The sequence below is a fragment of the Pecten maximus genome, chromosome 10, assembly GCF_902652985.1.
Source record: "Pecten maximus chromosome 10, xPecMax1.1, whole genome shotgun sequence".
Lineage (NCBI taxonomy): Eukaryota > Metazoa > Mollusca > Bivalvia > Pectinida > Pectinidae > Pecten > Pecten maximus.
The window spans coordinates 11,476,011-11,503,802 of record NC_047024.1 but is presented as its reverse complement, the minus strand read 5'-3'; the positions used below and the strand labels follow the sequence as shown (position 1 = coordinate 11,503,802).

General features: G+C 34.3%; 1 protein-coding gene and 1 long non-coding RNA gene across 6 annotated transcripts; one reads left to right on the top strand and one right to left on the bottom strand.

Moving 5' to 3' along the window:
• Positions 1-691: 691 nt before the first annotated feature.
• LOC117335331 lies at positions 692-1,284 on the top strand. The gene is made up of 3 exons (XR_004534324.1): positions 692-731; positions 921-1,017; positions 1,201-1,284. It is a non-coding gene; the product is annotated as an uncharacterized LOC117335331 (long non-coding RNA).
• Positions 1,285-9,283: 7,999 nt separating this feature from the next.
• On the bottom strand, positions 9,284-27,125 carry LOC117336463 (cleavage and polyadenylation specificity factor subunit 6-like). Of its 5 annotated transcripts, none has more exons than XM_033896991.1 (16): positions 27,033-27,125; positions 26,196-26,276; positions 25,771-25,866; positions 24,860-24,963; positions 23,250-23,446; positions 22,925-23,119; positions 22,590-22,714; positions 22,157-22,256; positions 20,122-20,160; positions 16,509-16,604; positions 16,126-16,262; positions 15,655-15,752; positions 14,862-14,992; positions 14,271-14,418; positions 13,779-14,022; positions 9,284-13,207 (listed from the first exon to the last, which is right to left on the bottom strand). In XM_033896991.1, exons 1-15 carry the CDS (start codon positions 27,090-27,092, stop codon positions 13,794-13,796), a joined length of 1,836 nt encoding a protein of 611 aa, XP_033752882.1. In that variant the 5' UTR covers positions 27,093-27,125; the 3' UTR covers positions 9,284-13,207; positions 13,779-13,793. The 5 variants fall into 5 exon arrangements, with proteins under 5 accessions (XP_033752882.1, XP_033752880.1, XP_033752883.1 ...); XM_033896989.1 differs by having other exon boundaries at positions 9,284-9,702; XM_033896992.1 differs by having other exon boundaries at positions 9,284-9,702; positions 14,862-14,977.
• Between the last annotated feature and the right edge of the window lie 667 nt (positions 27,126-27,792).

Here is a 27,792-nt window from a genome sequence, read left to right as displayed (position 1 = left end):
AATAAGTTTTATTTTGTGCTTATTTTCAGCAATCACACGGGAGATGTATCGCGCGACGTTACGTGGTGAGGAAGGTGCCATCATCGCATGGTGCTGTAGTGGATGCGACATTCCGGTAAGTTTAAGCAAGAACATTACATTGTAAAGTCATCACAATGCCACATAGGTATTTAAGAAACATGAAAAAGTTTTGTTAAGTAACGTCAATAAAAACTATACATCAATTTAAAAAATATCAGTCTCTGAAGAAAGTAAAAAATTCAATGGTACATTAATTGCATGGATATTCATTCTCATTTGTGTTACAGACGATTTCGCTTGACGAGTCCACCGATACTGCATTGGAATCGACGATGGTGTACGCCGAGGATACCCCACCTGTCCTGGAGCTATCCGCCGTGCCCGTAGCCCCTTTGCTGTGCCCTAGCGACACCCCTCCCCTACTCGAGGCGTCGGTGACTGTTGACTTGGTAAGTTGGAAAAGCATGTCCATCAAAATTATAACAAAATATCCCTGTGTAACCATTTTAAGCTCAACATTTTATCAAAGTCTATTATTATTATCATAACTATTACCATTATCATTTGACCAATGTTTTCTGTTTCCTTTTTAGAGCATGCCCCCCGTTCTGGAGATGTCTGTTCCGGAGGCCACACCCGACCGTTTCGACGAGGAGCCCCCTGTCCTGTACCGCCGGATCCAGGGGAAGATCCAGACGTTGTGGGACCAGGTATGTAAAACTTATTGAATTGAAATCAGAATCATTGTTATTCACTTAAGATAAGCATATACTTCCATAATATATAAAAGAATATATAAAAGGAAATGCGTACATTGTACATTTATTAGGCCTATCAATATGTTTTTTTTAAATGTAATTTTTTTTTAAATGTAATCACTTCTGTGTCTTTTTTTTTAGTATGCTGAGCAGGAGATCTCGAGCTCGACCTTCCTGAAGACCGTCGGCAAGATCTACTGCCCAGCGACGGTCCGACCAACACCAGACGACGAATGAGGTAAGGATAGATATCAACGATATACATAAAACAATACTAAAGTTATACATATAAAACAATACTTAAGTTATACATATCGGTCAAAATACCGCCATGCGAATGTTTCCTCGTATAATGACATTAAATTGGAAATATACCATTATCATTTGACTGTTATTTTAATTTAATTCGTTTCCATTTCAGGAGTATACCAACATCTCCGCGCCGACCAGTTCACAGTCGAACAAGGCCATGCCACACCCAGGAGGCAGGTCACACACACACAAAAAAAAACAACAAAAAAACATTTTGGTTCTTGAAAGAGGAGGCCTCCACGTGGCAAGAACTGGTAACGGTATACATCGTTTAAATGCATGCATATACATGCGACGAAATGATATATACCGGCTGACATCCTCTTATAACTTATATGCAATAAATTGTTATGGCAGGGGAAGTAACCGCAATACAATATACATTTTAGTTCTTGCTAGTTACCTCCCCTATTAATAAAGCAGGAAATGATTTCAAAACAATAAAATTATAAAATATTACCTCCATTATTAATAACATTCATTACATGTTACAGTATAGCCCGTCACACTATTATATATTATAAATAGAGGCCGAGGTGTCCAGGCCGAGAAAGTATTGGGGCCGAGGTGTCTTAGGCCGAGGACGGTACGGGGCCGAGGTGTCTCTAATTCGGTCAGAGTCACCATTTAAGCAAAATTTGTTCCCCTTCTGCCAAGGATGTTTCTGGCCAAATTTGGTCAAAATCCAATAAGAACTTTTTGACTAGTAGCGATTTGAAGCAAATGTTGACGGACGACGGACGAACGACGGACGCTGCGCCATGACATAAGCTCACCGGACCTTCGGTCCAGGTGAGCTAATAAAACTATATTTGATACGGAGAACGTAAACCTGTAATTAACGGCTATTTTATATATTCTATTGAATGTAAACGTCTTTGTGATTATGTTCACATTTGTCTTACACACTTTCTAACCCTTTTTGGTTCTTATGACATCTATCTTCTGTGATAATACGCCGTTAAGATAATGACCGCAGTAATTTTCAAATAATTATCGGATAGTTAATATGAAAATACCAATGTTTATTCAGAATTAAGGTGTCTTTACCATAACCTACCCTCCTTGTCGACTTGACTGTACGCAAAATAGTGATTGGATATCAGCTTGTCTGGGGACAAAATCAAAAGTTTTTTTAAAATCCATTAATCTAAAATTCTATTAGTGACAGAAGAAATACCCGTCATAGTTTGCACTTACCTAGACTGTACTTGGTCGTAATTGATGTACCCTATAAACGCACGAGAAGCCAGTTTTCAGACATTTAATTATCCAGTAAGCGACTACCGTTGACAAACCTCATATTGTTCTAATTATAGTAAAAACACAAGCACTACTAATTCGTAATACAGTTAGTAAAAAACTCACAGCGTACGGTTGTAATTGTATGTACGTTTGAAATAGCTCCGAATGGTGGACACGCCATAACAGACGAGTCACAATTCATTGAACAGTTATGGTCTTCTTTGTGTCGTAGAGATCGGCATCTAAATTGATGGTACATTTTCTTGTTTTGTTCCTAAAGATATGTTGAATTTACCAACAATGGAATATGTTAGTTTTCCCAGAGGAAGAACTTTAGTTTCTTGTATTATACTTAACAAAATTTCATCAAGGATTATAAAAATAGCCGTAACTCTGCAAGTTACATCGACGATTCTATTAATCCTGTTGCTTTTCATCGTCAGAAAAGTTAGTGTAGCGTGGCGTAGTGCAATCAACCGTGGGTCTCCGACGATTGTTTTTGTTCAGTTAAGAATTAAATTGTCTGAAAACGATTTGAAAGTCCATTTTTGTTACTATTGCATGCCTTTTGGCTGTATTGTAGACAAATTCATCTTGCAGTACACCTTTTTTTTCTATTCGGTGTTTAACAAGAGGTTGATACAAGTTTAGTAAACATTTAAATGATTTCCCATTCCTGTTTCGAACGGGGGAAAACGTTTTCCTGAAAGTTATTTCAATTATTTCGAGTTAAAACCACAAAATGACTGAACTACATAAATAGCATGTAGTTAAGATACATTGACGTTAATGACAAATAATAAATCAGCATAAATCTGTACACGCGATCAAAATTCGCTTTCAGTAAGAACAGTCCCTGTAAGGTTCAGTCGCTATTACCCCATTCTGACCGACCAGTTACGTCCTTCGTGTATGTATCGCGAGTGTACAACCCTAATGGTCCAAGACTTCACATATAAAATTATGTAAAATGCATAGCGATTTGTTTGTTTTTGTTTAACGTCCTATTAACAGCCAGGGTCATTTAAGGACGTGCCAGGTTTTGGAGGTGGAGGAAAGCCGGAGTACCAGGAGAAAAACCACCGGCCAACGGTCAGTACCTGGCAACTGCCCCACGTAGGTTTCGAACTCGCAACCCAGTGATGGAGGGCTAGTGTTAAATGTAAAGTGTCGGGACATCTTAACCACTCGGCCCTAAATGCATAGCGACAGCCGACATGAAACCATAAGAAAATAAGAAAAATAAAATAAAATAAAAAAAACATTTAAGGTATAGTGAAGATTTATTCAAAATGTTGCCATTTCTTCGTTGTTTTATACTTACCTGAGTTGCACATTCGACGTGGCGACGTTGGGTAATACTCCACTCTTACGTATTGTCAATTCAAAACTTGTCACTAAATACAATGAACATACGAGTGTAAACCATCACATCTCACACGCTAGACAAACCCGATGGTCACGTGCTCGTCCCGTCTATCAATATACATTACAATATATACGATTACATATCATACTGTATATTGGGTGTATCGACAGACAAGAGTACTTGTGCTTGAAACTGTCACACACGCCAAACTGAAATTCAGTTTAAGGAGATATTTCCACTTTCAAGTTAAAGGAAATCTCAAATTCATTCCCGATACATTACAAAGACCACAGGTGCCCCGACTCGTTTTATAAAATAATAACATATAAGAGTACATATAAATGAGACTCATTTATATATACTCTTATGTTATTATTTTATAAAACGAGTCAGGCACCTGTGATAAAGACAGACATTTATAAGCTACCTTTTAATGTCTCGTGTACTATCAAAACATCACCTTTTTATTTCACATCTCTTGTAACCTTTGTGATAATCAAAACAATAACTTTTTATTCACATACAATAAACACTTACTAGGCTTCGTCACAATTCGAACAACCATTCAGGCGATTTGTCGACGTAAGCTTGCAAGCACCAGTCGGTTCTATGCAACGTGTAACAGAATTGTTATTGAACTCTTAAGTATGGACAGTTTAAAATATCTGTACAACCAATATTAGCTAGCGTCACACAATTTAACTATCGTTATGTAAATTAAACGTAATGAGTTTTAACTCCTATATTTGTGTTGACTAGCGGAAGCAATATTATCAATTGCAAGAACATCTTCAGATTAGAAGATCCGACTGATAATCCCAGAAAGCAAATATCTTATTTGTTGTTCAGTGAAGGAATGTAAGTTATCTATGACAATATCTACGACATAAAAATGATATATCGTCAACATTTTAACATACCTGTGCAGCTCCTCTCTTACATAACATACGTAACTTAAATGTTGATCTTACACTCATCTACTTTTACGTAAAACCTTAATATTCAATTGATCGTGCTAACATTCATCGTACAATGTTCATGGATTGTTTAAATAGACCCAAAAGTGAAAAGCATAGAAACACACAGTCAAGTCACGACATAAAACTGTATGCTAGTCTAGGTAGATTTCTCATTACCAACGGTAACTTCACTTATTAAACTGAATGTCAAGAATACTACTTCATTTGTACAGACAAGTTAACAAACGATAACAACTACATAGAACTCGATCTCTACCGCAACAACCCTTTCGATTTACTTAAATATATAAGCTTATGTGGTTTAAATAAAACTCTAAACTACAATCAAATTACAAACAAGAGGCCCATGGGCCTTAGGGTCACCTGAGTTTTGATATATTTTGGCAGTTTTGATTCCGTTGACTTGAATTTGAGGTTAATATGTTCACCCCTGCATCCTTCCGGCCAAACATCAAGTTTCTAAGTGTGCTGGTTCTCGAAAATTTTTAAGGATTTTAGCATATTTGAGCCCGGTGGCCTTGAATGAAGGTCAAGGTCATTCATTTGAACAATCTTGATAGCCCTTCATCCCACTCACCTAATATCAGGTTTCTGGGCCTCTTGCTTAATGAGAATAAGCTGTTTAAATGTTTTAGCATATTTGACACTGTGATCATGAATGAAGGTCAAGGTCATTGATATGAAAATCTTGATAGCCCTTTACTCCAGCATAATATGGCCTAATATCACGTCTCTGGGCCACTTGGTTAAGAAGTTGTAGAAAGATTTTAGCTTATTTGACCCCTGTGACCTTGAATGAAGGTCAAGGTCATTGATTTAAACAATAGATAGCCCTTTATCCCAGCTTGCTGTGGGTTTAATATCAGGTCTATGGGCCTCTTGCTTAATGAGAAATAGAAAATGTATTTTTTTTTACGAACAGACAAAAGGTGATTAGAATTGTTCACCTGAGACTTGACTTAATAAAAAGTATGACAAGAGTTATTTTTACATCAAGGACCACATAAATCAAATACATAATTAAGGTGCACGAAGTGTTGTAAGCAGAATAATCATTTTGATTGACGCACATCATCAATGTAAACCAATGAACCATACCAGTACAAAGTTCAGCAACACAAACTGATAACCTCGGGTGTTAAAACATCATTAAGAAGATACGAATACATGGCAGCAATTTTCTGACATGGATAAATTGAGGTTGTTACTTACTTAAACAAAGTGATAATCTTTTTAAAACCAAGATATTACAAGATACAATCCAACTCTTCGATCCCACTGTTAATAAATCCACTGTATCATTGTCTGCTTCATTTACCTTTTCTCACTCTCGATAAGTTGTGGCTATTTCCTGTTGATAATTATTGAAGTAAAACAACTATGAAGCTCTACTATGTTGCGTGACGTACAGTATTTTGGTTGTATATGTTATGTGATTTTACTGTTAATAATTTCTTGTTTGAAATAGATTTCGTTGAGAGAGAGAGAAAAAAAATTCTGAATGAAACTGAAAACCCCCCAAAAATGAATCCCCTACCTGGTTTAATTACCCTAACACCCTACCTGGTTTAATTACCCTAACATTTGTTACTTAGATATCACCACAATTATAATTTCTGTGAATCTAAGTAACATAACACTAATCATAGTTTGAAAAATGAAACACAACATTTCGTACCCATCAAAAAAACACCTGTTCAGGTAAACTTGATTATAATACCTGCATAATTTTACATCAGCAAAGCTCGGCCAATAAGCACAAATAAAAGATGTGTCGTTGTGGGGGAATTTTTTTTACATAAGTTTCCTAATATTACATACAACATCGATTTCAAGTTTTTAAGGTTGAACAGGTCTCCTTAGCATTTCCAAATTTAAAAGTCAATTTTCTTTTTTCTAGAATATCAAAACACCAGAATTAGGGTATGTGTTTTCTTATGCGAGTGCTTCAATTCCTAATCCAATTGTCTAGCACTGCCTTAATGATTATTTAATATTAAGAGTTTAGAAACCTCTTCATCTTAAATGTTTACCGTTCCAATTTAACATAAGTTAGGGTTTCATTTGATTCTTTTTATAAAAATAAATGCACAAAAGCATCTATCTATGATCGTACCATATAAACAAACATACCGTATTCCAGAACTTCTAGTCTAGCTAAATCAAATTACAAACGTCAAACTTCACAACAGGTTTGCTTTGCATTAGCCCAACAGTATCAAATATTTGTCTAAATAAAAAAATCTACAGGAAATAAGCCTTACAGAGCAAACAAATTGCGGTTCCAGCAAAAATTAACAGAGAACAGTATACCGAGTTTTGTATTTAGCCAATACTTGTATAAAATGTATCATCTGTTGAGCCTTCAGTTCCACATTTCCAATTGGGCTATATTTAGTCCAATTATTTTGCTTGTCCAAACTGACCATTGAAGCTGATGACAGTTTAAAATATCACAAGAAAGTGTTCTTAAAAAAGTACAGTACAATCAGGAATTTTGCAACTTGTGCAGAATATCCTTTACGGAATCATATCTTAAAGAGACAAATCATTAAATGTGCAGCATTTAAAAATTGTATTTGGATGTTTTCTGAGTAGTACATTTAAAATGTATCCACACCAAATCCAGACCGCAAGGTTCTTATATGTGTATTTTAAAAACCATGTTCAGACATATGAACTGTGAGGTTGGTATTCTGTGTCGCGACCCTGAACAAAACCTTTGCCTTGTTTTTTTTTAATGTACAGGTAATAATATATTTTACATCGCAGAATAATAGAATTAAAAACACTTCTATCATATCACAGGCGCCTGTATCCAGTTAGTAACTATTCAGAAAAAAGATCATCAAACATATATTTAATATAGTAGGGTGTGATATTGTTCCTACTATTCGCTCACTGGATACAGGGGCATGTGATCACATGACAATTTTCTAGGCTCCATGTACAAACAGCCGCAAATATCTTTTCTATCTTACCAACAATACCCACCTGCCGGACACAGGCAGTCCTCAAATTGACTAATAGTATCGTTTTATTATTCTCGTTTCAAACAAAATTAGTCTCCAAATTGACTAATGCCATCACTTCATTATCCTCCAAGATATTTGCATATAGTCTCCAAATTCACCAATATCATATCAATCTCTCGCCTCATGCACACTAGTTTACAAATTGATAAATTTATTGCTTTATTTTCGAAGATAATGTACACGCAGTCCCCTCGACTAGTTAATATCTTTGTACCTTAATAAAACCTCATTATCATTCTCCGAGATCAGGCATGCACCTCAAAAGCTAACTACAAGTATAATTCCATATTTTAATTTATCAAGTACACATAGTCTTGAACGTTAAATGCCTTTACAGTAACTTAATGCTATCAGTTCGAAATTCTCAAATTCAAAATGAACAAAATTTGACAACCTAAAATAAAAGTAATTTGCAACTTCTTGTTATCTTGTAAATACCAACAGAACATTGAAGCTAGACATGAAATTAACAAAAATTGTGCACTCAATAAATCGTAATTTGTCAAGACATTTCAAATTGACTAAAATAATTGTTTAATCATTAAAACGAATTTTAATTTCAGCATATTTTTTGATGGATTGTTTGCAATTATAAAATAATTGACTTTCAAACATATTTGATAAGTTTAAATATCAATTTTTAAATATTTCTTTAACTTTAAATCTCAATTTTGAAGATATCTTTCCGAAATAACAAAATATCATACACATTAAATGAGTTGTGTAACCTTAAAATATAAGACAAAGGCATTTTCATCGTGTCATATATACCCAATTCTGATTTGTTATACAATAACATTTTATGAAACCAATTAATTTGTAATGTTGAAATTAAGGTTTAATAATAAAACTTTTTCCAGTTTTAGGAGCCCTTTTTTTTGGCAAATGGCACACAATGATCTACTTAAGCACAGGCATCTGCATCTGGCTGGTAATTATAGAAAAAAATATCAATGAGTAAGGGCCAATATTTTTTTCAATTAATACTAACCAGATACAGACGCAAGTGGCTCCATGGGACAAATCAGTATACGGGTTTCTACCAATAGAACATTTCACTAAAACTGGAGTACAAATGATAAAATACCAATAGAAGTGAGAAATGCTTACTAAAGATGTTCTATAAAATTTCTATGCAAACTTACTGTAAATATTAAATGTACACAAAAAAGTGAATCTGAAAAAAATATTCATGCATTGAAACACCACTTAACAAATTAAAATTCCCTAAAAATATCCAAAAGATATACTACAATTGATACTAAAGAGAACAGTTTCTGGAAATTAAGTTTTGGAAAACTTACATCTTCAATACAGAAAAACAGTCAAATAGATAATTCTAAAATTCTAACATGAGCAGGAGATCAGCTTATTTTTAATATCATCACTCTGTACAATCTGTCATATACAAATAATACTTAGCTCAGCTTTACACTCACTTTTTGTTTAAATAGGTCCTTAAATAATATTTCTAATGATTACAGTAGTGCTCCATTACTGAGAAATACACAATCACACACACTTTCACAAACTCACAAGTACAATGAAAAATAAAGTCGCCGATATTACAACACATATTCTTTTATTGGGAGAAATTTTAACAACATAAAAAGTGGTTTAAAATCTCGGATAAAATCATATTTGTGTTCCTTAGCTGTCCACTTAGATGAAGAAGTCCTTTGAATAATATAAGATGAAAATGATGCACACTTTTCTTTTCCAGTTGAATGATGCTCCCTCGGTCCTCCTTCCTTTCTGCTGCAAGTCCATCCAGTCCGCCAGTGTCTTTGTGTTGAAGTCTTTTTACAGTGATGAAGTGAATCCAAAAAATAAGGATCCTTTGACTAACTATTTACACACTGATTTCACAAAACAAAGTACTTCTCTCTTTTTTGTACAAAAAGCTAACATATGGATTGAAGAGGCTGAATACATCATAAGGACGTTAACACCACTCAAGGTCATCGCTATGGTTACAAAACCTACAATAGAAAAAAGGTCAAATGTCAATTATATTTACAACTCATATTTACCTAAAAATTATTCTGATAATACTGACCAACTCTGCCATCAGTTTCGGCTGGAAAAGGAAACATTTTTTGGACCGATTCATTTTAGTGAACCAAGCAAACTTTGAATCGGCTTTAATTAAAATAGATTGATATGTTATGAATTTGTAATCTCTCTCTCACAGATTTTCTTGAAGACAAAAAATAAGGAACCACATTTACTATTGTACATGCAGGGAAATTAATTTCTTGATTATTTCTGTACTTACTGTTCGTGATCTTGACATTACCATGCTACCGAGTACTCCTAGTTTCTTTGTCTAAATACTGTACAACTCGACAAATTACTGGAGTTACCTTCACAGTCGTCATTATCTAACATACACAGTACCTTTACTTGTTCTTTAAAAAACATGTCAATTACCAAAATATTGAGTTTTCTTAATATGGACAGAAATGTTTATATTTAGATTTCAATTTTGTGTGAAAAATTTACAGTGGAGTACACCTTTTCCTCTCATAGTTTACTCCCCATTTATTGCTCGCTCTCTCCCTCTCTCTCATACAGAATATTTGTTTGAATTTCAATCTGTTTTACTTTTTCAGAACAATAAATATAGCTTATGTGCTCTCTCTTTCTCTCAAACACTGCATGCAGTTTTGTAGCCGTGGCACTCACCAAAATATTTTCTCTCTCGACAGAATTTTTCTCCTTTCTGAGTCGATATAGTTTATATGTTATCTTCCCTCTTTTATTGAATGGTTTTAAAGATCTAAATATTTCTCTCCATTCTAAAAATACATATGTTTTAAAGGTAACCTGCTTTTCAACAAAATATGGTTTGAAAGGTTTTTTTCATTCATATAGCATGGTTAAAACGTTATATACTTTTCACTCTCACACATTTTGATGTTTAAACACTTCCTTAAAACCCAGGTTTAATTCTGAATACTTGTATTCTAAAACAGAATGCAACATCCAAAACAAGAAACACTCCAACCATTCCAACATATGCCCAAGGACAGCATAACATTATAACCACACTATACATACAAGACACTAAAACTTCAAAAAATAAATATTTAATCTTTTCCTCACTCAACTCTTTCAAAATCAATAAAAAAAGACCTTAATAACCTTAAACTCACAGGTTTTTCTTCCTTTACTAAACATTTTTAAGTCAAGTGTTTTTAGAATATTATTCGGTCTTACCAAATGATGCAAGTAAGTTTAGCTATCTTGTGAAATTATTCTTCCCGAGAATTATCTAGTTGAATTGTGGATATAATTAGTATTTTCTGGTTTTTTTCCCTTCAACCTTTATACATTTCATTGTAAAATGTAAGCATGTGACAACACATTTAAAATCTACCTCAATTTGATACACATTTGAACTTTACAAAAGTCTCAGATGTAAAGACAATGAAAACCTTGTCCAAATAGAACTTGATTTTCATCCAAAACCACAGGAGACCATTTATAGTTCAAATTTGTACCTGAAAAGATCGCTAAAAACAAATCTGGACATGAAACACTTTGACACCAATTCAAGAAAATGACAAAAGTATAACATCATATAACTCTAGCTACCAACAATAGCCCAACACATGGAATTCTTGGTCTGATTATGAAATTGTATATACTTCCCTTTTCAATATTTACCATAACAGACAAGAAATTCTAATCATTTGGTATCATAATGCATATCATATCGGATCATATTACTTATAGCTGCAACTCATACAAAGTATTATGACAAAGATGTTTCCACATGTGTGTATATATATAATATATATGTATAGAAGGTATGAATGTTACACCATATGTAACATGAAAACAAAAGTTTCCAATAAAAACAAGTTAACTACATGCGTTACTATGGCACAAGATAAATTTGAATGAGAGATTTATGAAATGACATATCACAAGTTACCAATCAGTCACACCATCTGATGTGATACTGACGCTTTAATGAACACTGTCGGTATGGGGTATAATATCCAAATTAAATGCAGTATATAAGTATCAAAAGCAATAACAAAATAAATACTTCAACGGCTAATTGCTGAGCAGCACGAGACATTTGTGTATGTTCAAATAAATCAAATATCTACAAACATTTGCAATTGTCCACAATTTCTCTTCTCCATAAATAGCATCCACACAATTGTACAGCAGTTGACAAACACTTACAGGGCTTAATGTCCACACATTCACATATACTGGTACACAAATACAAGGATTAGTTAATATAAACTCACACTCATACACAGATAAGGTTTAAATACTCTCACAGCTGGAAGCTTTCACAGTCCACACACATCAATTTTGTTACAATCGTACTGCTGAAAGATTTTCTATTAAAATCTTGTTCTAAACAAATCCGATTCCACTCTCTCAAGTTTTATTTTCTGAAAGCATTAAATTGAAGTTGCAAGTAATGACAACCCATGACACGATATATATATGGTACATGAAAGTGAACTGAAAGTCTAATTCATATTTTCTTTTTACAAAATAATCTATCACACACTTTCCATCTGATCAAACGAAGTGAGCAAGATTTTAAAAAATATGTAATAACAAACACACTGAACTTTAACAGGAATATGGAAAAATATCCAGGAACGACATCCTCATCAGAGAAAGCAAATGGAACTCAATTTTGTAGATATGAATCAAGCGGATCGTATACAAAAACAATTTGTTCTTGAGGACCAGGGTAAAAAATTCACATATAACTCTACTTTTAACCGTAAAAAATTAGAAAAGTATTTCTGAATAAACAATACCTGCATGCAGCAGATCTCATATTATTCGGAGAATTTGCAGAACAAAGAATATTTCTTATACCTCATTATGTTTTACTTTGTCTTAAAAATCATGCGACATTCTACAATTCATATGTAATGACAAATGTAATTAATTTAGTAATAAGGAAAATAAAACCATTGAAATTACCAAACAAAATGCCATATGGATCCTCTATGGACATTGTTTAAAATCATTTCTAATGTTGATCACAAAATTAAGTAAATATGGAAAAGTGTAACCCAAAATGACTTCTGATTGTCATTCCTAATAAATCTAGTTTCATACAAAAAATCTAAATAATGATATCAGTTTGTCAGAAATATTACTCTCTTCTTCACCATCTCACTCCCTCATCCTCATACTTGTGGATTACAAATGTCTGTAGATATTTTGTACAATATGAATAAAATGGACATTGGAATGACGCAAGAAGATGTTTTGGTAATATTATCACATGTAAAAAATATAAACCTCATAAAACAATAGCATTTTATATAAAATATATTTAGCTGCCTCTCTCGTATTGCATCGGAATTCAAATAAATGATTTGGCACAAAATTTATAGAACACAACTTCTTGTCCATAAACTGAACAGATGTATTGAGCCAATTTTCTAGTAGTATAGGAAACTGCCCGAGGTAGAATCATTTTCCGAATAAAATCTGCAAAAGAAATGTAAGCATTTTAGGAACACATGCCTATTTCACCTTTCATTATAGCCGTCACTTAAAATGAGTAATAAACACCAGACAACCCAAGGACAATCTTTTTAATATCGGGAATATTCTCCCTTGATGAAAATCTTCATTAACTTTCAATAAGAAATAGGGAGGTATCTGTGGGACAACAAACTAGGGGAACACTTACCTGTGATGAGAAGGACCTTCAACTTACCTGCCAATTCCCTGGAGTAGTAAACTTGTGCTTTAGACTTAGAAACAATAGCTCACCTCAAATGATGTCCAAACCTTACTGTGCAGCTAACCCCACTCTGGTGTTATACCCAAGTAATGGCAAACAGTCGAAACAGGTCTTCCTAATTGCTTATATATCAATTCAATTTTTTCTTCAATTAAGCAACCTCAGCAAAAACCATTTTTTTGAAGCGAAGTGAAGAATGTCCAATAATTATGATACAGCTAGCACTGGTTTGATGTGTACACCAAAGGGCCTTTACAATGTTTACAGACTACATGGTGAGTAGGATGAGTATGTTGAATATGACATGGTTACCTGGCCGGTCAGTATTTAGTGTCGACGACTGCTGCTATACTCTCTCTCACGTTCTCGCTCCCTGTCACGGTCGCGGTCACGCTCTCCCCTGTGAGAGGACCGCGACTCCTCATAGTGACGTTCACGGTCCCGACTCCTCTCACGATATTCCCTTTCCCTACTACGTGTTCGATGACGACTTCTCTTTTCACGGTCACGAGTATCCCTCTCTCTCTCCCTTGAACGTGATCTTCTTGATGTACTCCTGAAAAACATGTATTTAATGTTTGATCTCAGAAGTACAAAATTTCGAAGATTTCACAACCCTGTATAGAACATTTCAAACTGAACAAAGGCAAATAACTCATTCAAAAATTAACTAAATAAAAATGGTGCTCAGAAAAACACAAATGTGTGTTGTGATTAAAAAAAAAAAAAATATATATATATATCTATATACAGATATGAAAAACAAATATAACTGTCAATGACTGTATTCCAACAAACACTTACTTGGACCCATATGATTTCTCCTCAATCCCGTGGAGTGTGTCCTGAAGGGAGCTGATTAGAATCTTACAGCGGTCATCACTAGCAATCTTTGATTGCTTGATCAGGGAAATGGCTGTCACCAATGTCTCTATAGCACTTGCAAATTCACCTACAAAGATACACATACAATAAGTTATGTTATTATAACACAAAGTTATGTTCTTATAACAAAGTAGGATTTAACCATCTTTTAAAGTCAGCTCTGAAACAGATATTACTTTCACAGTTGTTTTTTTCTTTGAAACAATAATTTTGTGGTTGGTTACAAGCAACAATAATATCATAATTCTTCCCACAACCTTTAACAAATTATATTTATGGATTTTACAAGTAAAAATATTATGTTATTCAGTATTCTAAGTTAATTCTATAACTAAAGTGAATCAAAATAGTGTAAGAATATCATTTATTTTTATTTTCCCCCCTTAAACTTTCAGTGTAAATGTACTTTTGATAAATGTTTAACAATATATTTCTGTATTATGCACTTTAGGACTTGGTACTTCAGACTGGGCCGAAGTGAATTGGGGGATAAAGCTAGCTAGTGTGTACCTGCACTGGCATCCTGTACGGCCCGAGAAATGGCACTGCTAGACACTGTTTTGTTCCTTTGGAATATCTCCTCAAACTCTTGCTCACTGAGTGCGGGTGACACAGGCTCAACCCTGCTGTTGGAATACATACTATAACAAACCAGGAATAACCACGTTATGGCAGGCAATTTACATCAACTGTTAACCACTTATTGTGCTGTGCAACAGATTTAAAACCTTGATTCTGCTTGCTTTTAATCATCTTTAAAGGGACTATTTAGCTAAGATTTTACATTTTAACAACTGAGGGTATTTTTTCCAGATGTATTAAAACTAGAAAATGTCTGTAAAACATAAATGCCCCTGCTGCCACCTGACACTCAGAAATACAGTTTGGTGAGGATCGCATCAGCAGTTCCTGAGATTAGCTAGTTACATTGCAGAACGGAACGGTACATGATGGGATGGAGCAGGACAGACATTGGTAACACTATAAGCCTCCCAATGTCATGGCGGGGGCATACAAATGTTAATTGACTAAATTGTCCCTTTAAAATAATACAAGTTTAATATAGAAAGATAATGCAAGCAACATGAGCATGCATCTTACCTTATATCCAATGATCTATAGACCTTCACTACTCAGATGGTAAAAAGGTTTTTGTTGAACAAGATTATGACTGTTTACGCAAATATTTAACACATGATAGTGCCACTGAATGTATCGCATAGCATCATTATATTCCTTAAGTGACAATTTTCTCTTACTGGATTTTAATTCAGACTAAGTATGATATCACTGCTGTACACACCTTTCTGGAGGGGGTCTGTTGTAGTGGTCACCTGGATACGAGGACACTGGGGCTCCTGGGGGTGGCCTGTTATACGGATCTGGGGCAGAGTGAACTGGCTGTAACACACACAAAAAAATCTCGCTAAACATCTTTACTAATATGCAACCCGTGTATGGGGGCAGAGTGAACCGGCTGTAACACACAAAAATAATCTCACTAAACATCTTTACTAATATGCAATCCATGCCATACATGGGCAGTTGATTTCAAAGTAAGGAAAGAAATGTCTACAGCCTACTGGACTGTAAAATGTATATAGGCAACACATGAATGATCTTAAAGGTAAGGATCTTATTCCAAGATATGGATAAGGTGTTAAAGACATCGAACATGTTATTTATGAAATATTTTTATGTAAGTCAGTTTATTTATCATGCTTTATGTATTTTCAGCTTTTACCTGAAATACACTCTGCCCAGATGTACATACCAATGGCCCTGCTGGTGGAGGTCCATGCTGAGGGGGGAAAAACGCTGGATTCACATGAGGGGCAGGAGCAGGTGGGTGTCCCCCTGGATGTCCTGGGGGTGGCAAAGACATCGGGGGCTGGCCACTGGGTGGCATACCTAGACAGAAAACAGTCTTTATCTCACACCATTTACTTTCAAAACAAGTAGTATTAATTATCACTGAAATTTTGCATATTTTTTTATTTCAAACTAAATAAAGTAATACATGAATTTCACAACACATTTTGTTTTTTCTTTTAGTGAGCAACTCATAAAAGAACACGATCAAACTTGTCAAAGATATGTCAAAAGCTCTACAGAGGAAATTTTTTCAGAACTTGATAGAAATAGTGATACTCTTACCTGGCCCAATACCTGGTCCCCCTGGATGGGGGTGTCTTGCTCCGGGGGGTGGGACAGGCTGTGGGGGAGGGGGTCCAAGGGCGGGGTTGTATGGAACTGAAACATCAATAGAACATAATAAAGAAAGGTGTTGGTATACAGTTTACTGCAACAATAATGAATACTGATATCGTGTAGCAGTACCACGGCACCGTGATTGACAAATGTTAAATCGTGTCACAAAAGAAAACAAAAGAATGACTCCTTGATTTGATGTTTCCTGAAATGTAAATATTGCCCTGTTATCATCACCTGATCTATTCATCAGGCATCACCTGATCTATTCATCAGGTGCGAAATTTGATGCTACCATATCTTTTGTGTGAGTATGGATTAAATATGTTGTTGCATTCTCAAGATATGTCATAAAAAATGTCTTATTTCAAACGTTGAAAAGTGTGATCACCCTTTCTCCCCTAATATGACCATCCAAATCTAATTTAAGTTGATGATGTTAGAATGCTTATATGAAATAATTACTGGTTGAGGACCTTATTAGGTATCCTACTTTTTTTCCCTCACATCTGTCCTAGACATTGGGATCTATATCATTCCCTCACCTTTACTCCCTCACATCTGTCCTAGACATTGGGATCTATATCATTCCCTCACTTTTACTAGACAAAGTTATTATTATTTGATAATTAGTCTTATTTCATTTACTATCATTCAAGTCTTGTAATACAATAAAATGACCAACATTTAATTACAAACATGTAAACATGTATACTTAATGCCTTAAAGCATCTAAATACAATCTTATATTCTAATATACATGTAATATGTGTAGAATTGGTGAAGAAGAGCTGGATTCTGCTTATCACAAGTGGATATAGGACATCAGGGATGTTATGTCTTTTGCTGATCTGTGAGATATTTACCATTTGTATTTTCTTAAATAAATTTTTAAACAAACAGGTGCAAAAGCCTTTTAAACTACAATATTTGAGTTCAGATTTCAAAGAAAGTGCATGTGAGCACAATCTGACCATTCTACACTGATGTGGGAAGAGTTTGATTCTAATTTAACAAAAACCTGCATATTTAGCTTAATGTGTAAATGACTGGGATGTGATACTTAGAACAGGGCATAATTGAGAATAAACATGACCTTATGTCAAAGCAAAGTGACAACATAACAAATACAATGTGAAATCATATAATATATATAGAGCCATAAAAACCGTCCAAAGGAAGCATGCTGATGACTTCACCCAGCATCCAGCTGTCTATTTGTCAATAATTCACTGTAGATCTAGTCACATCATATAGGAGAGCATGTTTTAGGTGTACCAGTGAACTGAGCAAACATGACCTCCTACACTATGTTAAATAAAGCTAGATCTTAGAGTTATTACCACATAGACATCGACCATTGTTTGTCCCCATGCTAGCTGTACAGACATCAACCATTGTTTGTCCCCAGGCTAGCTGTACAGACATCAACCATTGTTTGTCCCCAGGCTAGCTGTAGACATCAACCATTGTTTGTCCCCATGCTAGCTGTACAAACATCAACCATTGTTTGTCCCCATGCTAGCTGTACACCTCCACCAGTCAATGAACTTAAGATTTTTATCTTCATAGACAATCGGTCTATGGGATTTCAAAATGTCATAGACCTGCTAAAAACTTCATAGACCTAGATTTTTTACCAAAATTACATGTTGACAGAATCGATCCGAACACTACCATATGAAAACATGGAATTATCCGACACCGTTTGGTGTCGCTAAGAATCTGGTGCATATACAATGAAATCGGGCGTAACATAACACCTACCTTACATATATGGATAAATGAGATATTTATTTACCCCAGAACACCCATTCAGTCCCACCTAGATGTTTTATTCCGTTCGTATAGACCCTCGCTTTACGCTAGTCAAAATTTCATACTGTCGACCCGCCATTTTGAAAGTGACGGTACGACTAACTACCCGAATCGGAACGCCATGGACCGAAAAGACAACATATCAATAATTGTGTTTTTCTTCTAACATAGTAAAAATTAAGAAAACTAAGCTTATTCTTCCCAGAAACTGTTATATTCAATTCAAAATTTTATTATTTATAAACTATAAGCGGTAAAATATGTAAAAATAAATGTTGTGTTTTTTTTCTTTTCGCTCCATCGCGCACTTAGGGTAATTAGGCCGACCACGACCTACATAGTTAGCAATATGGCGTCGAGTCAAGTATGAGATTTTGACTAGCGTAAAGCGAGGGTCTATACGGACGGAATTAAATACCTAGGTGAGACTAAATGGGTGTTCTGTGTTAAATAAATATCTCATTTATCCATACATGTAAGGTAGGTGTTATGTCACTCCCGATTTTGTTGTATATGCACCAGATTCTTGTGCATAGACATTCGGTCTTCAGTGTATTTATTTTTCATAGACCGACAGCAAATCTACTAGACTCGGTCTATCGGTCTATCGTTATATTCGCACACTGCTCCACCACCTCAGCATGGTACAGTCTTTAAAACTAATTCCCTTGATTAATCAAGCAACGTTAATGATACACTTTATCAATTAACTGTAACATCAATACTCTTCAGACATTTTTTCCTGAACCTAACAAGGTGCTGTACTGCATTAAACACCAGTACATGTATTGACAAATAAACCTGTCGATATCCCATACACTGGTTCTCATATCAATACTATGTCAATTTTTATGCTACTACAAGCATTTTATAACCAATACAATCCTGCATATCTAACAGAAATAAATGGCATTTTGCAATTTGCTGTGAATCATACAGATATTCAGTAAAAGATATTAGAGGCATAGCATTCTATTACTATCAATACATGGCTCTCAAAAAAATATTTCATGACGGTATCACAGCTTGACCCTTTTTACGTGATGATAAAGACTTGAAATTCCCGAAAGTGAATAATTGGACAGAAATACACAATGTACATACTGACAGACAAAAATAAATTACAATGTGAGATGGTTCAAGTATTCATCCAGGTTTGTAGTAACATATATAAACCTAATTCTCATTATAACAAACAGAACTAATCATAATTAATACATGACCTCTCCACAAAAACATCCAGACTTTCCTTCCAACCACAACACAGTATATCTTAAGGATTTTTTTCCTTTTTTTCTTTTGCAAATTTCATATGTAATGAAAAGTATACAAATCTATTTAAACATAAATAACATTTGATTTACACACCTAGACTAGCAAGTACTATAAGTTTGTGGTCATTTTGTGCTAGTATTAAATTTACCAGTTTACATTTACACCTGGAAATGTATTAAAGGAGATGTATTAATTTTATAATTCTGTTACTTAAAGAAGATCTATCTAAATCTCTTCACAATTTAATTACCTAAATTAATTTCTGTCTCACAACTCCTAATCTTTGCCTGACCTTTATCAAGTAAACCAAGATTAATCATTATCTGGGCTCTTTATCAACCACTTCAAGGTTAACAAAATCTTAACTTGAAAACAAGATTAAAACAGGAAAGAAATGAACATGGTGTAGCCAGGTCTAAACCCTGTGTAGCTGTGGAGAGGTCAGGGGTAATATTTGCAGACTTACTTCCCGGAGGTGGAGGTTGGCCAGGACGGTTGAAAACAGCTATAAATTAAGACAACAGTATGGAAATCAACTCTCACTGAATAAAATACCTTAACTTCAACAGTACAGAATCAACACTTCGCTAATATTATACACATCGTGGGAAGTGATTTTTACAGCAGTTATTATCTAAATATACTACTAGGTCAAGATGTCAGAAAATCTGAGGTTTTGCATCCAAGAAGGTTTACAGATATTCATTCTGCAAAAAGTTTAATTATGTACAGTGAAAATGACACCCCAATAATATATATTTATAAATAAACATATTAACAACACATCAGTTTACACAATTCAGACTTCTGAACACAACAAGTAACCAGATTAACAGTCACAGCATACAACTTTATAATAAAACTGTGAAAATAGTTTTTTGTTGCAGAACAAAAACATCAATCTAAAATTAAAATTAAAATACAGACAATGCGAGACTAAAAGAAATGTCCTCAAAACACCGACTATACACGACACTTATGGTACATACACACATTTTCTTTTCTATTTGTCACAGGTGGAAAAAGTGCTCCGAGGGACAAGAACTTATTAAAATCATTTTCTAAATGTACAAAGTGTTGATGACAAAATGAAGTGAACATTCTTATATACCATCACAAGTGACTGTAATAGAGTTAAAATCCTTGTGACATAAAACCGTCAGTATTTCTGTGTCCAAACCTTGGTATTTCATTTATTTTACAATCTATTGTCTACAGCATGTTAGATTAAATACAAACTAACAAAAAGTCAAAAAAAAAAAAAAAAAAGAGAAAGAAAAAGCTTTACTCAGTTTGATACAGTATTTCAAATTCATTTGAAATGAAAAAAAAAAAGTATGTACATCTTCGTTTCTGACAAAATATTTCTTTCTATATTTCACTCTACAATTGGCAAAATCTGCTCCAAATTAATTTAAGATATTGTTGATTATTAGGGGTTAAACAGATAACCTGAATAATTGAAAATGGAATGCCAACATTAGTATCTTACCATAAAATCATAACAGAAAATAGCAGAAATATCAAAGACTTAAGAAAAAAGCACTTTATACATTAAATGTTCAAAACTTTCTTTTCCAAATGTGTCAATCATTCTAAACTTCAAATACCTGAAGTAGAACATACAAATTAAGAAAGACCATGGCCACTGTATGTGACACTGGTAAAAACTCTGTGCAAATCAAACAAAAAGCAAAAAAAAAAAAATAGCACATACCAGAAAAAATGAGTACACTCTTCACATTTGAACCTTACAATGTCTAAAATATGCCAAATATTTCTAATATGTGTGTCTATACAAAACAATATACCTGAAATGAAAAACTGTTGTTGTGTGTTGCATCTCTAATATAACCTTCCAATGAAATATCATGAAAGAGAATGCATTGCAATTCAACTATCACTTGAAAATACTCTGAAATGTACTTGAAGTAAATTTTCTTTGACTACAAGTGTTATGTTGCCTTGAAAACCATTTTTAAAGAGAGTATCTTTGGTGAGGTTCAAGAGAACTATTAAGCAGTCCACCCAGTTGACCTTTGACTATTAGCAATTTCAGAAGTCAAATCATATTTATTTTTTCTGGAACAGCCATGATGGTATAAACAAATGAGTGTGACAAAACTTTCATATTTGTCAATAAGTCATGGATGTGTGGTTACTGAAGGAGGTGCATATTGCAAAAAAAGCTTAGCCATATTATATTAACATGTGCCATGTTTTCCGTTTAGTGACTTAAATAAAATATGGTTTTCAATATTAGTGCAAACAATTCTGATTAGTTCAGTAAATTCTTTCTTTTTTAATATTTAAGGCAACAAGAAACATATTTTTTAAACAAAATACTGTTAACTGAAAGTTCAATGAGTAGTGTTTTAATCAACAAGCTATATATTTTTTTTAATTTTAATGGACAATGACAACTAAAACAATGATTTACTTTAAATGTGACTATACAAAGAAATGCTTGAACATTTACTAAAACTGAAAATAAAAAATACCTGGCGGCCTGTCCCATTCTGGCCTTGGGGGTGGTCCTCTGGGATCGTGACCTGGGGGTGGGGGTCCTCTCATCCCTGGGGGTGGAGGGCCTCTCATTGGCTATAACAAAAGTGTGAGAGCCTATTGATCAAAATGAATGGAAGAAATTTCAATTTAAGACTCCTGTCACTATGAATCAAGAAACTGTTCTTTTTTTTACAGTTTTCCCTATATATAAATATATGTATATATATAAAAAATAACAAAAAAACAAGACTTTGCCGCAAGGCCTTTCTGCCCTCTCAGGCTTCTTCAGGCGGACTGAACTTTTGTTTATTTGTATGTTGCTTAGATATGCATGACGTCATCAATTGTGCTGACGTCATCAGTTTACAATAACTTGAGGCAATAAACAAAGTCTGAACAGATGGAATACTATATATATATACATACCATTCCTGGTGGAGGTCCAATATTTCTTGGGGGCATAGGACCGCCAGGATGCATAGGGCCTGGGGGCATGTTCATGTTTGGTGGTCCTCCCATCTGTGGAGGTCCACCATGTCGTGGGGGACCACCTGCAATAAGCAAATTCATTATTGCAACTATATAGCTCCCTTGCTTACAACTTTACAGAATGGAGATGTTCAGCTATCAGTTTGCGAAATTTAATTATATATCATGTTTGCAACAGTGAAAACATAATAAATTGATATTTTTAACATGTTTCTCCAGTAAGTATGTGCCATAATAAAATTAAAAATCATCAAAATATATTGCTAGATTACCTGGAAATGGAGGTCCACCATGGGGTGGCATTGGACCTGATGGAGGGGGCCCCAGAGGTGGTCTCTGTCCTTGATTTGGTGGGTGCTGATGTCTTTGTGGCATCATGTTTGGCGGCTTATTGGACTGCATTCTCTGTGGTGGGGGACCACCCTGGTGAGGCGAGTTGTGAGGGGGTCCACGAGGGGGCTTGTTTCCTGTTTGACACAACGAGTAAATGTAACGTCAAAATCCAATCGGATATCTTGAAAGGTACTATTAATGAGGTTCATAAATAAGCAGTCTATATTATAATGTAAACTTCAATACATCTTTGAGGATGCTTACCATCTCTGGGAAACTTGTTTGATGTTTCTCCGTTCTGTGGGGAGGCGTCGCCCTTGCGTGCTTGAGCCTCAAACTGACTTAGGGCTTGTTTATTGCAGTGTGTGACAGCTGGTACCTGGCCATGGATCTCCTTCCTTTGGAGTTTGTCAAAGATGTGACGTGATGAATTGTCTGAGCCCACAACTACCACTGCAAAGCTTTAATCAAAAACACACAAGAAATTGACCAACAGGATATTTTCCCCAATGCTCTTAAGACTAATCAGGGATTAATATAGAACTTAGGGGAAACTACCCTTTTTGGACCATAGGGGAAAATCCGTTCTGAAAAGGGGAAAATTAAACATCACAAAGTTTCAGTTTTTTGCTTTAAAACAACATTTCTCAAGTAAAAACAGCAAATGGTTAATTAGGAAAGCAAATCTGGAGTATTTGGGAACATTATTGCATAAAAATGAGGGAAAATACAATATTTCAGTGAATTTAACAGAAGTCTGAGGGGGGAAATGGAACAAAATCCTAAGGGGAAACTACCCATAAACGGTAGTAAAAAATCCCTAGATTGATCCCTGCTAATATTACAGTAAGATTGGGTTACACACATAGCTTTATTTATTAGCATCAGACATTTCAGAAAGAGATGATATTCAATAATTATTCAGAGACTTTCCTGTCTGTATAAATGCAATCTAATTAAAATCTAGATCCTCACTCTCACTCCATTACATGAGCAAACAACAATATCATTTAAACCAATTTAAATTCAGAACATTTTCTCGAAAAATGGAGAAGTAGAAGTTTATGACACAACATGAAGTAAAAGCATTGACCGAGTCTCTAACTTTGTAAGGTAGGTATACATACTAACTCATGTGAATGTTCAAATTAAATAAAACGTTACAAGCACTCCTAGCTAAAGAAAGACTAAAGCCCTCTCTAACAGTCTCAAAGTCAGATTGTGACAATTCTAGAAGACTTAGCGTTCTTGTCCCCGAATATATTAACTGAAATTTTACATAATTTTGAAATATAGTATAGAATTTGCTAATGGCTTGTTCACTTGCAAAAAGGATTCCTATCACATGCTTACTTCTTTGTAAATGAGGGACTTAGTTATTGTGTTCAGCTTTCGTTTCTGTTCTTTTCTTATCAGCCGAGAAAAAAAATAGTCTATAATCCTCGATTAGGTAATTGTAACATCCTTCAATATATGAATTCTCTTTGAGTACAAAAACAATTGACAGTGACCACAGGGATATCTGGGCATTTAATAAACTTTTAAGAGTATGTTTTTGACTCCCCAAAATCAGATTTGACTCTTTGGTTTGAAAGTACATGTCTATTTGACATATGTTTTGACCCTTCACATTTCTGAGATATAGTGATTTGACTTCTGAAATTGCTAAATCCCAAGGGTCTGGATGCCTTGGACATAATGACTATAACAACAGGCCCATGTGTAAACTTTTTTTCATGTGTTACACATATTTTCTGAATTTGACCAAAAACTCCATGAAAGTTTCCAAATTTGGACCCAAGTGGCAATTTCTCAAGTAACCAGGAAAGTCCCTATTAATGTGGTGATGTAAGCGAGTCTAAAATTGATCTTACCCTTTTGACTGCCCATTGGCTCTGTTTTCATAAAATTTGATCTCCACTAGGTCAGTGACACCAATGGAAGCTACAGCATCTGTGAGATCCTGGTCTGTTGTCCACTAAAAATAACAATCATCATTTTAATGACATTCTGTACATGTGAGGTACTAGACTTCTGGCAAAGTCAGTTAGAAAAACTGGTATTGGCCATACTGGCACCAACATAGATACCTCCATAATGTTCACAAATGGTTGTTCAATTCAACTTCATTGTCTGAACATCTGTCAAGTATATATCTATTTATATACAAGATATTCCTATTTTATACAGAAAACCAAGTTTGGTGTGATCACGTCTGATAAGTGAATATACATAATACCAATCAAAACTGATACTACTCACCAATGACTTTGTTTCAATCTCAATGACAGAAGATTACCTCAATTCATAATAAGATCGATATATTCTAGCATTCTAAGTGATATGATCATGATCACTAACTGTCATTTCATAATTAAATTCTTATCTAAATTATCTCTGCAAGTATGCTGACTTGTCGTTAAACCTGTGTTTGCATCAGGTTACTTGTGCACTTAAATTAGTAATTCCGTCAATGGCATGCCTGTTTGATTCATCTTGAAGATATTATTTGTATTTGTGTTTAACTGATGTAAACCACCTGTGGTTGTAAAATCTGATTTCATTAACTTGACCAATTATCATGTCTACAACTGTCAGAAACATGTACAGAAACAAACTGGCTTTTAATATAGACTGATAAATTAATTCAGGTAGATACAGATTGGCATCTTTAGGTTAGACACTAAAGCATTTGGTCAGTAGGTTAGTGTAAACACAGGTACTTATTAGGCCTCATTAAGATCGATTCACCTTTTTGGGGAAAATCTGGAAGACCTGTACTCACCCAAGTTAGATTTCCAACATACAGACTGATTCTTCTCCCTGTGTACCCATGAGGGACGGATATATTTGACAGGGTTTTGCTATCCCCATCATTTTGCTGTTTAAAGAGAATATATATTGAAGATTCAAATAAAGGAATAACTTACAGTCACTGCTGTGAGTTTATCAGAGAGCAAAAGTGTCTGTATGGATAAATCAGTGTTATTTGAGAATTTACACCATCAGAAATTCTTATTTTTTTAAGTCTCACCAATATACACATTTTATCAATTTGGGTAAAATACATATGATTAATTTAATTTTCACTTGCAATTTCAAGAAGAAATGTTAAATGGTTTAAGAGAAATATGTCTTGTATTATACAGAGATGGATGATCAAGTCCCCAACACTAACTTAATAAGAATATATATCTAACACAATCTTACTGGTAAATCTATTCTTTCTGAACTGGAAGATGCTGTTATCACATCATTGTACAGGTCATCATCTGGCACAGCATCATTGTCCTGAAAAGAAGTGGGGATCATTATATATAAATTACTAATATAGATTTGTACGAGTGAAGTTGAAAAAGATATCATCCATTTCAGGTGTCATAGTTTATGTAAAAATCAAATAGACATGTGACAGTAATTATCACACAAAAATATATGTCGAATTCATACGGAAAAAAAGGAAGAGCAATCACTAATTCGCCCTAAATGGACACTGGTGCTGAAAAAGAGTTACCTCCCTTTACAACGAAATCTCATCGATCAGTTTTCGAGGTATTATATATAATTTCCTATGATAAATAAAACAGTACGAACACGCGGTTTCTATTTTTGCGAGTATAAAACATATAGATATTATAAACCATCAAACTCAAGCTTATTTTGCGTGTTATTTGAATATTCATCAGTGATAAAGGTTGCACATGTGCACGCGAAGCAAATTGTGCTCTTATCCCGATAATCATATGTCTAGATCCAACGTATTTTACGACCGTTTCCGTGACAACTCTTATAAACATCTATATCGAAACCTAAATTATACATATAAGAGAGAAAAACAACAATAAAATGACTTAAACCAATAGTGATTTCGACGGCATCAACATTTGCTTTTGAGTCCCAAACAAAAATGGCGGCTCATGGACGAACGCAAGCAAAGAAAAAATCAAGGCATTGCATAAAGGAAAGAGATGCCACATTAGAGCAAATCGTCGTAAACGAATAAAAATGAAGCAAAAATCTGAACAGTTTGGTGGCATATCAACTTACTACTGGATCAAAACCGTCTTCTAAATTATCATACAAATCTATGTCCACGCCATCCGCCATTTTTCTTCACAATTGGTGTTCTATAACTTCCGGTGGGTTGTCGGTCGTTTCAACATCCGGATGTTTACTCGGAAGAGTCTTGTTTATAAATACGCATTGTACGAGACACTCATTTGAAAATAAATAAATAAATAAATAAACTGGTATTTATGTTTGATTAAACATTAGCCATTTAACCAGATGTGAACAGTTCATGATACCAACGTTTCGCACCACGTCGTTTCGCACCCTATGAAAAGACGTTTCGCACCCTATTTTTTTCACTTGTTATAAACCTTAATAATAGTTAATGTTGTGTTTGTTTGATACTATAGTCGTAAATATTGTTATCCTTTTATTGTGGGATTTTCTTTTTACAGGAAAATTGGGCGAGTTGCTGCGTATTGTGTGTAGGAGTTATCTCTCTTACTACATATAAATAATTTCGTATTTTTGTGCAGACCATAATAACCTTGTTGAGCTTTGTTTCTCTGATAACTGATATATGCATATTAATATATCTTGGAGATATACATATACTCCACTTTCTCGTTGATTTGTTTTTACTGTTTTTTATGCAGTGAATATCTCAAATTTGCATAAAAATAACCCAAAGATGAGAAATATTTTCAATGTTTTATTTTATAAATACCATAAGGATCAAAGAACACACAAATCATTTAACATGACTAACATTTTCGAACAAAAGATTAATAGCTAC